At 46.9% G+C, this 12,192-nt stretch overlaps 1 protein-coding gene across 9 annotated transcripts in view; it reads right to left on the bottom strand.

Moving 5' to 3' along the window:
- Positions 1-12,192, bottom strand: part of lrp1ab (low density lipoprotein receptor-related protein 1Ab) — an 88,756-nt gene that overhangs the window by 24,875 nt on the left and 51,689 nt on the right. For 3 of the 9 annotated variants that reach the window (XM_035159832.2, XM_035159838.2, XM_035159836.2), the window contains exons 22-41: positions 11,879-12,076; positions 11,453-11,698; positions 10,767-10,964; positions 9,414-9,618; positions 9,137-9,301; positions 8,617-8,861; positions 7,322-7,453; positions 6,156-6,383; positions 5,824-5,998; positions 5,469-5,563; positions 5,190-5,339; positions 4,854-4,994; positions 4,608-4,736; positions 4,386-4,517; positions 4,132-4,266; positions 3,915-4,044; positions 3,657-3,783; positions 3,163-3,335; positions 2,912-3,036; positions 2,258-2,632 (exon numbers count right to left, since the gene is read on the bottom strand). In XM_035159832.2, coding sequence (XP_035015723.1) covers positions 2,258-2,632; positions 2,912-3,036; positions 3,163-3,335; positions 3,657-3,783; positions 3,915-4,044; positions 4,132-4,266; positions 4,386-4,517; positions 4,608-4,736; positions 4,854-4,994; positions 5,190-5,339; positions 5,469-5,563; positions 5,824-5,998; positions 6,156-6,383; positions 7,322-7,453; positions 8,617-8,861; positions 9,137-9,301; positions 9,414-9,618; positions 10,767-10,964; positions 11,453-11,698; positions 11,879-12,076 — 3,504 coding nt within the window. The remainder of the gene's footprint in view (positions 1-2,257; positions 2,633-2,911; positions 3,037-3,162; positions 3,336-3,656; positions 3,784-3,914; positions 4,045-4,131; positions 4,267-4,385; positions 4,518-4,607; positions 4,737-4,853; positions 4,995-5,189; positions 5,340-5,468; positions 5,564-5,823; positions 5,999-6,155; positions 6,384-7,321; positions 7,454-8,616; positions 8,862-9,136; positions 9,302-9,413; positions 9,619-10,766; positions 10,965-11,452; positions 11,699-11,878; positions 12,077-12,192) is intronic. The other 6 variants (XM_035159837.2, XM_035159839.2, XM_035159841.2 and 3 more) reach the window with 3 other exon arrangements.

Raw genomic sequence — 12,192 nt, 5'->3', positions numbered from 1 at the left:
CTGCTCTTTGATTTGTGTTTTCAGCAAATGGACTTTGCCACATTATCGCCCTAAAGTGATTTTAGTTACTTCAAAGAGCAGGGGGATAAAAAAGAGTTGAGATACATTTGAGACGCCAGTGAGCAACAGAAAAACGTGCAACCTTTTTAAGTGACACTGGACTGCAGATATCTCTTTGCACCTGAAAATGAATAACAATGGACTGTTTATCTTTCAAAGTTCAATTTACTCTTTCTCTTCTGTTGTCAAGACTCTAAATGTCAATGAGGTTGTCGACTCACCAGTACGATCTACACAACTTATCTAACTGCTATTATAGTGAGAGTACCGATTGTCTCAATGGAGTGTGGTGATGCTTTTGTTGAACGCACTCCCACTTTGTGAAAACCACTGCTCGGAGGCACAGTACCAGGCCGTTACATTAATCTGACTCTTGTGTGTGAATGCATGGAGACTTTGGGGCAGCAGGTAAACACCAGCAGCCTTGGACAAATCCACCGGGCTGATGAGGCTTTGGTTAAAGCCCTGGTGCCCATCTTAGACGGGCTGATTCTGGTGACTGGCATTGTGGGCCAAACCCTCGTCATCATCATCCTCAGAGGCAGGCGGAGGAAGCAGAGTCAACCCCCGCATGGCACGGACACCCTCCTGCTGGCCCTGAGCGCTGCCGACCTGCTGCTGCTGCTCTGCCTGCCCTTCCACACCTCCGCCATCACCCTGGGTTTCTGGCCGTTTGGCAGCTTCCTGTGCAAAGCCATCAGCTTCCTGGGCGTGGCCTGCTCCACCGCCTCGGTCTTCACCCTGGCAGCTTTGGCTGTGACGCGCTACCTCACCGTGGTACACTCCGCCTGTGCGTACCGTTTGCGAATGCACAGACGCATAAAGCTGACAGTGGCCCTGCTCTGGGTCCCAGCCTCGACCCTGGCGGCGCCGCAGTTCGCCTTCCGCACGGTTACCATGTCCGGCGGCGTGTACTGCTTCGCCTTTCTGTCTGATTTCAGCCAGCTAGTTTACAGCATTGCTCTGTTCCTGTTTGGCTTTGCCCTACCTCTAGGCATTATTGTGTTGATGTACGCCAAGATCTACTGTTTCCTTCGACATGCGCGGCTGCTGGGGAACGCTCTCCAGCTGGAACGCTACCAGAGTCAGGTCACTCACACCTCAGCTCTCCTGGTGCTGGTCTTCACTCTGCTGTGGCTGCCCTCCTACGCCCTCATGTTCTCCTTCATCGGTGGAACAGTAACAGACTCGCCTGGCTACAATATCATTGCCATCCTGGCCAGACTGCTGGCATCCTCGGTAGCCGTGGTGAACCCTGTGCTGTATGGATTCATGTCTCAGAAGTTCAGACGAGATTTACTGGAGCTGGGGAGAGAGCGCTGGGCCTGGTGCAAAAGCTGCCTGATCGTGTGTCCTCAGGTCAGGAGCAGAGACATGGTACAGCCCTTTGAGCTGGACACCAGAGGACAGAGTCTTTGACCAGAAGGAAACACAGAGCTACCTCATTACTTAGTTCCTCCTGGAAATAGGGCTAGTTAAAAACTTTGTGATTTTAATGAGAATATTATCATTTCATTAAATACTATCACTACACAGATAAATGTGGAAAGTATAAAGAAAAATATTCAAGGTGATGTGTTGCCAAACAACCCCCCATAAATCAATAAACACACATACCCTATGTATCTAACTTGTTTTCCTGTCTTTCCTATCAAAGAATATTGCTTTTCCAACAACAGCTTTGGTCCAGAGCTTTTAAATGCCATGTTTCTCAGGATGGAGTTCAACAAGCTACTCTTGAATCATTTAAAAAGACACTTCAGTGTTGAAACAAGCCAAAAGCACAGTCTGTGTATGTGTGCGTGCGTCTGTGTGTGTGTGCACGCATCTTCTTCAAGTGGGAGCACAAAGTGATGTCAGTCTCTGTCTCTGGTAGAGAAGCTGCAGCTGTGTGTGTGTGTGTGTGTGTGTGTGTGTGTGTGTGTGTGTGTGTGTGTGTGTGTGTGTGTGTGTGTGTGTGTGTGTGTGTGTGTGGTACAGGGGATCCTCCTGGGTGTTTGTGTTGTCAGAATGTGTGATGACAGCTGTTTACAGTGTCGGGGGATGAGGGACAACATTCAGTTATTAATGGAGATGATAACGGAAAAGGCTTAAATGTGTTTTCATACTGAGCCGAGGGAAATGTTTACCTGCCGTAATGACTGATGTGTAATGGCACTCGCACTTCCTGATGAAAAAATAGAAACGCCACACTTACTGTCCACCACAATCTTGCGGTCTGTGCCATCATCGTTGATCTGCTGGATGTTTCCGAAGTGGATGTCGCTGAAGAAGATGCGGTTGGTACCCTTCCCTCCGCCGCCGTGGTAGTCGAAGCTGAGGGCGATGACGTTCTTCATGTGGTCGGGGTCCTCGAACGGCTTGATTGGCGCGTTGAGGTTGGTCTCGTCGGAGAGGTGGATGCTCTTCAGAATGGTACGCTCCGAGTACAGCAGGTAGCCGTCATAGTCGCGGCAGCTGCGGTTGTCCTCTGCCAGCATGCCGTGAGCACAGGCGCAGGTGCGCTCCGCGTTGCCACGATAGAGACACAGCTGCTCACAGCCGCCATTGTTGTCTTTGCAGACATTGGTGCCTGGGGAGAGTGTGACACGTTTATGAGGTGTGTTGTTAAACAAATAATGAGCCTGGTTAAATGCAGCATTTCAGCGATTCCTGGGCTTTTTCATAAAGTTGGGTGGTAAAACATTTTTTATTATTATTGTGCGTGTGAGGAGTTGTTTTCTCTACACGTGAGAACATGCATGGGCAGCTCACTCTTCTTGAAAACTGATTTTTATGGACATTTTTTGCATGAAATTCTGAGAGGCTCATGATAAGTTTAGGCGTGTGTATGTTTTGTGTGTTTTTCTACCTTGCTGCCTGGCTCTGTTGAAAACCTTGATGTCTTTCAGCTGCACACCAATACCAGTCCTGAGCTGCACAGCATCTGTAGCATTGTCTTTGCTGCCTCTCTTAATGGAGCCATTGGCATGAGTGCTAAACAAAAGACAACAAATCCATGTGTAAATTAACACGACATTACAATATGACATTTTCCCCATGATTGAAATGCTGTTCAACAGAAAGTATGGATAGATTAGAAGGATGGTTTAAGAAACAAACTTATTTCTCCACTGGACTGACCGATCGCTCCAGTAAATGTATTCCTCAAAAACAGAAACAGCAAACATGTCCATGTTGTTGTTGGCCAACACCAGCTCCCTGTTGTCTCCAGTCTCCAGGTTGATGCGCTCGATCTTGTCCGTCCTGGCATCGCACCAGTACAGAAAACCATCCTGCAGACACAGAGCCAGACATGAAGCTGTGCTGATTATTCAAGTCACATTTTCAGAACGCAGATTATGAGTATTGATGTAACGGTATCATGCCACTAGGATATATTTAATTTTACCTCTAGCTTATTTTCTACAGCACTTGATGTTAACAAATCTTTCTGAAAACCTTTCTGATCTATTGGCGCTACATTAAAGCAATGTAATTATAAAACATCATTCAATAATTCAGCTGTAATTCAAATATATTAATAAACCTTAAAATCCTAAAACATTTGTACAAACTACACATTTCAGCAGCATGATATCAGCTGTAGTCCGCACCTCGTAGTCGATGGAGATTCCATTTGGCCAACTGATGCTCGAATTGACCATGACCAACCTCTGGGTGCCGTCCAACCGAGAGCGCTCGATACGAGGGTACTGACCCCACTCCGTCCAGAACAGATACCTGCACACAGAGACACACCACCGATGATTTGAAGGTGCATTTCAGTGAAAAATAACAAAAGAGCTCCAAGTACGTTGCACACCATTTACAGGGGGCCTTAATGGAGTTAAACTGTTGGCAGGAAGTCTTACCCTTTCACTGGGTGGACAGTGATGGCTCTGGGTTTGTCCAGGCCCTGGGAAATGACCACATAGCGGAACGAGCCATTCAGCCTGGCCACCTCAATCACGTCAAAGCCCTGGTCGGTCCAGTAAATGTTTCCTATAAAAGCACAGGGACAGAAATCAGCAATGTCGTCCTTGAGCAAAAATGAAATATCCACAGGTGATGGATAGAATATGTACAAACCTGCTATCCAGTCAACGGTGATGCCCTCCACCCGGCCAATGCCGTTGGTGACCACATCCTCTCTCCACGTCTGATCTCTCTTCGCCCTGCTGATGGTGCTCAGGCCCATGTCCACCCAGTAGATGGTGTCATTGTCTGAAAAGGAAAAGGCCATTTGTGTCACTATAAATATTCGATTCACTGGGCTAATGACAGCTTTAAAATGCCACTTAAGTGCGGCTGCATAGTCACTGATGTCCCTCGGCATCACTCACCGGCGTGGAAGTCGATGCCGACAGCCAGAGAGGTGCCAGACACTGGCACCAAGGCGTCAGATTTGTCGGCGGGGTCGAGTGGAATTCCTCTGATTCCCTCATGAACAGAGTAAAGAAGGAACGAGCCCATACCTGCTCAGAGAAAGCACATTCACTTTTTGTTCTGAGGACACGTTGCATTCCTACTGTATGTGTGAATGTAGATTTGACGCAGCGTCTCACCCTCGCAGGACTGCTGTCCCGTCTTGAGGCTGTAACCTGCAGTGCACATGCACGCCCTGGTTGTTGGTGAGGTGGGGAGACACAGCTGGGAGCAGTCGCCGTTGTTGTTACTGCACAGGTTGATACCTGCTGCAGAACAGGTAGAAGATCAGTGAGAAATAAACACACAAAAACAGAGAAATGGCTCTGAAGAGGAAGAAGATAAAACTACCAGTACTAACAGTATTTTCAAATGATATTTCGTACCTTTCTGCACGTCCTCATCGTAGATCCTCATGTGCATCATAGGAGAAGTGTTGTTTCGCATAACCTTCCAGTCTCCTCCGTCGCTCTTGTTACAAGTTCCGATCTGGTCAGTTCCTTGATCGGCCCACCACAGCTTGTCTCCTAGAGTGAGGGGAATTGATTCACATCTTCATTCCCTTATCGTGGGCTAATGATTCTGAGATATGGATCTGCCCAGAATATAAGCAATAATACGATCCATCTAATATAAAATACTCACAGAAACCAAAGAGGATAAATTAATAGATTTGGTGCGCTTGCTATTCAAATATTTCTTTTCTTTTCTTTTTATCTTACCCATGATAGCCAGCGCAGTAGCCTTGGTAAGTTTGCCTTTTACACCCTCCATGATCTCCAGGTTAGATCCATTCATCTGACAGCGGCTAATGGTGCTGTTCCCTGAGCTGATCCAGTACAGCTGCTCTTTCTCAAAGTCAATAGAGAGGCCTGTGTGGGGAGACAATTAAACATGTACAACTCTTACACTGATCTGCTTAGTCTGTGCTTTCACCCTGTAGAGTTCAGTATTATTCTTCAATCAGTTTCTTGGAGGACAGAGGGGAAACATATGCTCACCTACTGGTCCCTTCTGATCAGTGAAAAGTGTGGTGCTGTTGCTACCATCCATGTTGGACATGCTGATGTTGTCCCCATCAGTCCAGTAAAGCTTCCTGAGGAAGGATATGGATAATATTTGATGCAGAGAGGATTTGAGGAGTGAGTAAACGAAGCAACAGGAGCATCAAATGTGTAAAAGCAAATGTATCAATGAAGAAAAAGAAAAAGAGACTGATCACTGTGTCTCAAAAGTGATTTCTTCAAAAAAATAAGAAGAAGACTGTCAGAGAATTATGTGTTACTGGAAGAAATGGCAACCAGAAAGCATTCACATAATCTATTACAGGCCTAACAAACTGGAGATGATGCTTACCCCAGTAGAGGATGCAGCACCAGGCAGTGGGGCTTGTCTAATCCCTGGATCACAGCGTTCTTGAAAGACCCATCCAGTCTGGCCACATTGATCTGCTTCTTATTGGCATCATAGCTGGTCCAGAAAAGGTTCCTGGACACCCAGTCCACAGCCAGCCCATGGGCGTTAGGAAGGTCTGAGGAGTGTCCACAGAGGGAAAAGGTTAGAGCTTCCAGGGCATGTAGTCAGTTATCAAAAACATTTCATTTAATTTCAAATAATTACTCAAAAAGAGAAATCGAAACATTTTTATAAAAACAGGATGCTACCAACATTCCTAGGATTGTTCTTACCAGCTGACACCACAGTCTCCACCCCTGTGCCATTGATGAAAGCTCTCTTGATTGTCTGCGTTCGAACGTCTGACCAGTAGATGCGATGCTCCACGGCGTCGTAGTCGACCGCGGTCACGTTGTCTATGTCCGGCACCGTGAAGGAGATGATGTAGTTGTAGTAAGGGTTGTCGATGTCCACGCCTCGGATCTCAATCTGACGAGCGTAAAGAAGGAACTTGCGAGACTCTGGAGAAGAAAAGGAAACGTAGAGGAAGAAAGATTCTCATCACTTCTGTTAATTTTACTTTCTGTGATATCTACAAAATTAACAAAATGTTTAAGTCCAATATCAGCAACAAAGAATTAACATAAGATTTTCAATAACGTCTGCATAGAAAACCCGTTTTATTACATTCTAGTTTGTCCCACTACACTGTTATGCGCTCACTGTGATTAAAGGTTTAGTTCAGTTTATGTGTTTTCTTACTCAACCGCCAACACAGTTAAAGGCAGCCAGCCGGATCCCAGGAGACAGATGCTCGAGAGGGTCAAAATAACCAGTAACATGTTGCGTTGTTTACCCTCAGAGAGACGGGAGGTGGAGATAACCGGTAACTCCCCCTCAATCAAGAATGTGATTGAAGAAGTGAATGAATCAGAGTTCAGGAAAAAACAACTGAAATCTGTTAAATCAGCTGAGACTCCCTGAAAACTCCCTCGTTACCGGGGAATGCATCAGACGCCCTCTAATCCAATTATCCTTCCATCTACACTGCTGAGGACTGTTCTGCTGAATGCTAAACATTTAGACAGACACTCAACATCGGAGCGTGTGCACACATGCACATCGAGTCCCACGGCTCCCCCCTCAAAACCATCAGGAAATCACACCGCACTAAATGAAGACTTCAGCACATCACTTGTGACAGTCTTTCATATGAAATGATATTAGAATGAGAGTGTGGCACAAACAGGGGAGATGCAATCAGTCACGAGAGATGACGGCTCGTGACGCTGGTGTCACACTCGGAGCAGAGTTCACTGCCAGAGTCTTGACAGCTGTGAGAAAAGATCCCTGCAAACAAAGTTGTTCCCTTGGTCCTTAATGACACGGATTATATGTCCCAGTATTGTGTGCACATTCTCTGTGCACAGTCTGCAGGTGTGTGCTTGTGTGTTCTTACCTTTGCAGGTTCGCTTGTCAGGCTGCAGCTTCATGAGGTGAGGGCAGGCACAGGAGAAGGTCTGGTTGAAGTTGATGAGACAGAGGTGGGAGCACGGGCCTTTGCCGTCACTGGTGGCACATGGGTTGGGAGCTAAAAGAGAGAAAGAAAAGAAATATTAAAGAAAAGCGAGAAAGATGAATCAGATGTTGTCTCAATTTAGGGGCTGCATCTGGACCCTAACCCCTTGCGTCACCCCAGCAGTATAACATGGCTGTCGCACTTTGAAGGCTTCTTTAAAAGCGGCAAAGGCATCCTTTCATTCCAGAGAGACGAAGGCTCCAAGAGGTGGATCCTTCCCAGCCAAACCAATCCTAGCATTCATTGCACTTTGATGACAAACCGTTTTTCAAAGAGGTAATGGCGTCGGCCAAAGTGTCACGCTTCAACTCAACCTAACAGCTAATGGTGCACATGTTTAAAAACCGAGGGACATTAAAACTTTCTCGTCCTGTCCAACTGAAGCTAATAAGGGCGGGCTGGTGAAGCTGATCACGGAAATGCTCTCATATCAGCTCAAAATGTAGAAAAAAAGCATGAAAGTAACATATACATGTCGTAACAGGCTAAGCTAATAGTTTTAATGTGAGATGCAGTTTCCAGAGTATCACAGTCGAAAGTTATTTTCTCAATTTCCAGAGTGTAATGGACCCACAAGGAGAGCGAGGGTGCAAAACCTGTCAACGCCGCTTGTTGCCTCGTCACAGTCATGGACACTGGTTGCAGCTGTCAATCAAGCATTCCATGAGATCCCTCTTCCCTGCCTCCAATTACAGGACCCAGTGCCTCTCTGCCGCCCACACACCCCTGGGACCCCCGCAGGCCATCGGCTACTAAACATCAAGGCGGCAGCTCAATGTGACAGAACACTGCAAAACAGTTCCAACGAGTCCGACTGCCATTTTGTCAATCATTGTATGTCTGTGAGATCAACGCATGACATTTAAGTCACAGGGGGAGGGGTTTTTATTCCCCGCCCAGCTGGTGGGAAATACCAAACAGTGAGGTGACTTTTTGATGAGCGAGGCAGCGGGAGGTGTCCAGATTGTTCCCGGTGCGAGGAGACAACGCGCCTCACAGCTCTGAAAAGGTCAGCTGTCTACGGGGGAATAGGAGCTGGGAGACAACATGGTCGGCAATGAACTGCGAGCTTGTCACCACTCGCCTCTGAGTTAGAGTCCAAATTAGTCGGCCGTGCTGACAAGCAGGGGGAGTCAATCTTCTTTATGAGCATTTGATTCTGCCGCGCGACATACCTTGGGGTTGTCTGGACGGGTGATAGACCTGCAGGTCAAAGGGCTGTGTGTTGGTGCGCTGGACGACAGTGACGTTGTGTCCCGTCCATTTGTTGGCTTTGGCCAAAGTGTTGGTCCTCCAGTCGGTCCAGTAGACCTCGCCGCCGTACATGGTCACCGCAAACGGGTGGGACAGGTACTCGTGACCTCGCAGCACTTCAATCAGCCCGGAACCGTCGTACTTGGCGGAGTAGATGGCGTCTGACCTGGATGAGAGTTAAAGGCAGAGGTGTTCGCTTTACATAACAGGGGTATCACGTGCATCGGCTTCAGTGTGTGCATGTTGTTCATGTTACGAGATGTGTCAGTGCTGTGTGTTGGTAGTTTTACATAAGCATACCACCTCTGCATGTTTATCAAAACAATTACATAATAACAAGAAATGGGGGAAAAACAACAAGTGAGTGATGCAATCAGTGAGTGGGTGGCTGCAGCGCGATGAGAGCGCTCTGCATATTCAGAGACGAGAAGCAAGTGGTACCTGGCATCAATCCAGACAATGCGTCTTTCCATGTAGTCCACAGTGAGTCCGTTGGGCCAGCCGCCACTGCCTGTTTCCTTGTGGATGGTGCGTCTGCCTTCACCGCTCATAGATGCGGCCTCAATCCTGGGCAGGCTGGCATCCCAGTCGGTCCAGAACAGAATACTGCAGACAGATGGTTAAAATCATCAATTCAAGGGATTATTACAGTACAGAACATTTCATATATACATACTGTCGCCTACAAGCCTCTTTGAAATGAGCACAGTGCTCTTACCCATCACGGGGGTCTAGGGCAATAGCCCGGGGATGCTCCACCTCCCCAGCCAGCAGGGTAGTTCTCATGGTCCCGTCCAGTTTGGCCACCTCAATCTGATCCAGATTGCTCTCCACCCAGTAGATGTTTCCTGCGATCCAGTCCACGGCCAGGCCCTCAGGAGTAGCCAGTCCGTACTGGATCACCACCTCAAAGCTGGTCAGAGCTGAACCCAACATAACACAGAGGAAATGGGATTTTATTCTGCATTTCATAGTAGAATAAAAAGCAGCTGTAAGTCTCCTCATTTGGTTTAATAGCTTGGCTCATGTAACACTCCCCAGGTTGAGCAGATCTCAAGCCAGCACATATGGTTCAGTGTGTAAAAAAAAAAAAATCACTACAACACTGAACTGTTTAGAATTCTTTTCTCCTATGGAATCCGTCAGTGAATGACATGCACTGCTGCCGCGTCTGTCAGTGTGACTTCAACCAAACCCACTCCCCCACTTCTAAGACCTCTCTCTTTTTATTATTTCCCAGAAACCACTGGCTCTCGTGTAAACCAAAGTGCAAAACCAAAATGTGTGATCATCTCTGGCTCAAGGAGATCGGACAAGTTTTTCACAAGTCCTTCCAGTAGTAATTAGAGGGAGAGGGATGGGTCTACTTCAGTTCTCTTAAAGGAATGCTGGAGTTGGACGGGCTTCCTGTGAGGATGTGTGGGTTTGGGGCATCTTTATTAAGCAGTTGGCAGTAACCGGTGAATGCCAATAACTTTGGAGATGCTGAATTTACTTCGATAACAAGCAACAGGAGCTGATGCATGAGTTATTCACAATGTCTCCGCTCAGAGGGCTGGGAACGGGAACTACAGCGTGTTGTGCCTCCTACGCTGCATCAGTGTTCTGGCTGCAGTCACGCACAGCGAGTACTGAGATAAATGGGAAGAGACAAAGCCTTCCGTGTGCCCCCTAAGTGCTGTGCTGGGAACACAACCTTGATTGGCAAAGAGACCTGGGGTTTTGGAGCAGGAAAGGGCCGACAATGACCTGGGAGATTTATTCAGGGTCACGAACCGCCGCTGCTGACCACAGACTCTTTCTGGCTCAGAGAAATTACAGAGTGTACTCGCTCGGTGGAAGTTCATTTCTCAGAAATGCACAGTTAAAAGCACAAACATGATTTGCTATCTCATAAAGAACAATCCCCTCCACTGTTTTTTTTTTTCGCTCACAAAAGGAAGACGCTGAAAAATGATCTCATTACAATGTAAATTACACCGTTCTGAGTGGCCGTTCATCCCACTCTCCCCATTGATCTTTCGCCGTAACCTAAAATTACAGAGAGCTGCGGCTGGGCTGCATGTCTCACCTCCATTTTCTGACAGTTTCCCACGGTAGATTTTGTCCTCCACCACATCAGTCCAGTACAGGGTGCTCTGGTTCAGGTGAAAGTCCAGGGCGATGGTGTTCCTCAGGCCTGGTACCAGCACACTGAACTCCCCCTTGTGAAGCTCAATCCGTCTGATCTCGTGGCGGTTGGAGAAGATGATGAAGGGCTTGAACGGATCTGAAGGCAGAGGAGTAAAACTCAGAAGAGGGAAAGCGCCGCAACAAAGTGAATCTCTCATCTCCGAGTCCAGGTCAAAAAACAAATTCAACCTTTTTGGTGTCGGATTAAAATCCAATCAAAAGAATTGAACTGGAGAAAAATACCTTCAAAAACCATGATCCACTAAATTATGAAGGACAAAAAAATGACATTTATAAATAAATAATGTTTAAGGTAAAAGGGGCTATTTCTGTATTTGTTAATTTATACATGTATTTATTTCTGTCTCCATATGTCAATCAGGTAGGCGGGCTTAACTCAGTCTGAAGCCTGATTGGTTATATTGGTGTAAATGTAGAAATAAATGAATATTTAGGAATGAATAAATAAATAAATGTAGGAATACAGAAACAGCATTTTTCATTGCAAACTAAATATATTTATACATATATAGCTGAATCTGTACTGAAGAGCACAATCTGAAACCTCGGAAAGTCTTTCCTCACCAGTGCTTTTGCAGCTCTCCATGTCAGACTCCAGTTCCCAGCCCTCGTAGCAGGAACACTTGACGCTGGATTTCTCCTGCTCGCACTTCTGGCTGCACTTGAGGTGTTTGGCGCAGAAGCTCTGAATCTGGCAGGTCTTGTTGTCGGCTCCCAGCTCCATACCCAGGGGACAGGAGCACATGAAGCCCTCCCCGGGAATGATGCTGCAGTTGTGGCTGCAACCACCGTTGTCCAACGAACACAAATCTGCAGGCAGGAAACAGATGACAGAGCTGGAGAGCGTCCAAGACAGAAGGTATGTGAGCGGTGTGTGTAGTGTTTGTGGTGTTTTTGAATATCACAGGACAAAATAACAGGGTATTGAACACATCTCTGTGTTGTGCTCGATGTACAGAAATGTTTCTGTGTGTGTAAAGAATGTTTTACCACAAAGCTTCTCGTCAGATCCATCCGGACAATCGTCGGTGCCGTCACACAGCTTCTCAGCGGGCAGGCAGATGGAATCGTTGGTAGCACACATGTGGTGAGACAACTTGCACACCAACGCCTCGCAGTTGTCCTCATCCGAGTTGTCCTCACAGTCGCTGTCGCCGTCACACACCCAGGCCTTGCTAATGCAGCGAGCTGACAACACCAGGAAATGTCAACTTTCAGATTTTGTTGTTTTCCATATTTTAATCTTAATATATTCATAGAAATCGTTTTTAATAGGTTTCAGGGCTCTGTAACATCAGAGTGAA

The sequence above is a fragment of the Hippoglossus stenolepis genome, chromosome 6, assembly GCF_022539355.2.
Source record: "Hippoglossus stenolepis isolate QCI-W04-F060 chromosome 6, HSTE1.2, whole genome shotgun sequence".
Taxonomy (NCBI): Eukaryota; Metazoa; Chordata; class Actinopteri; order Pleuronectiformes; family Pleuronectidae; genus Hippoglossus; species Hippoglossus stenolepis.
The sequence above is the reverse complement of the archived record's forward strand: the minus strand, read 5'-3'. Positions and strand labels throughout refer to the sequence as shown.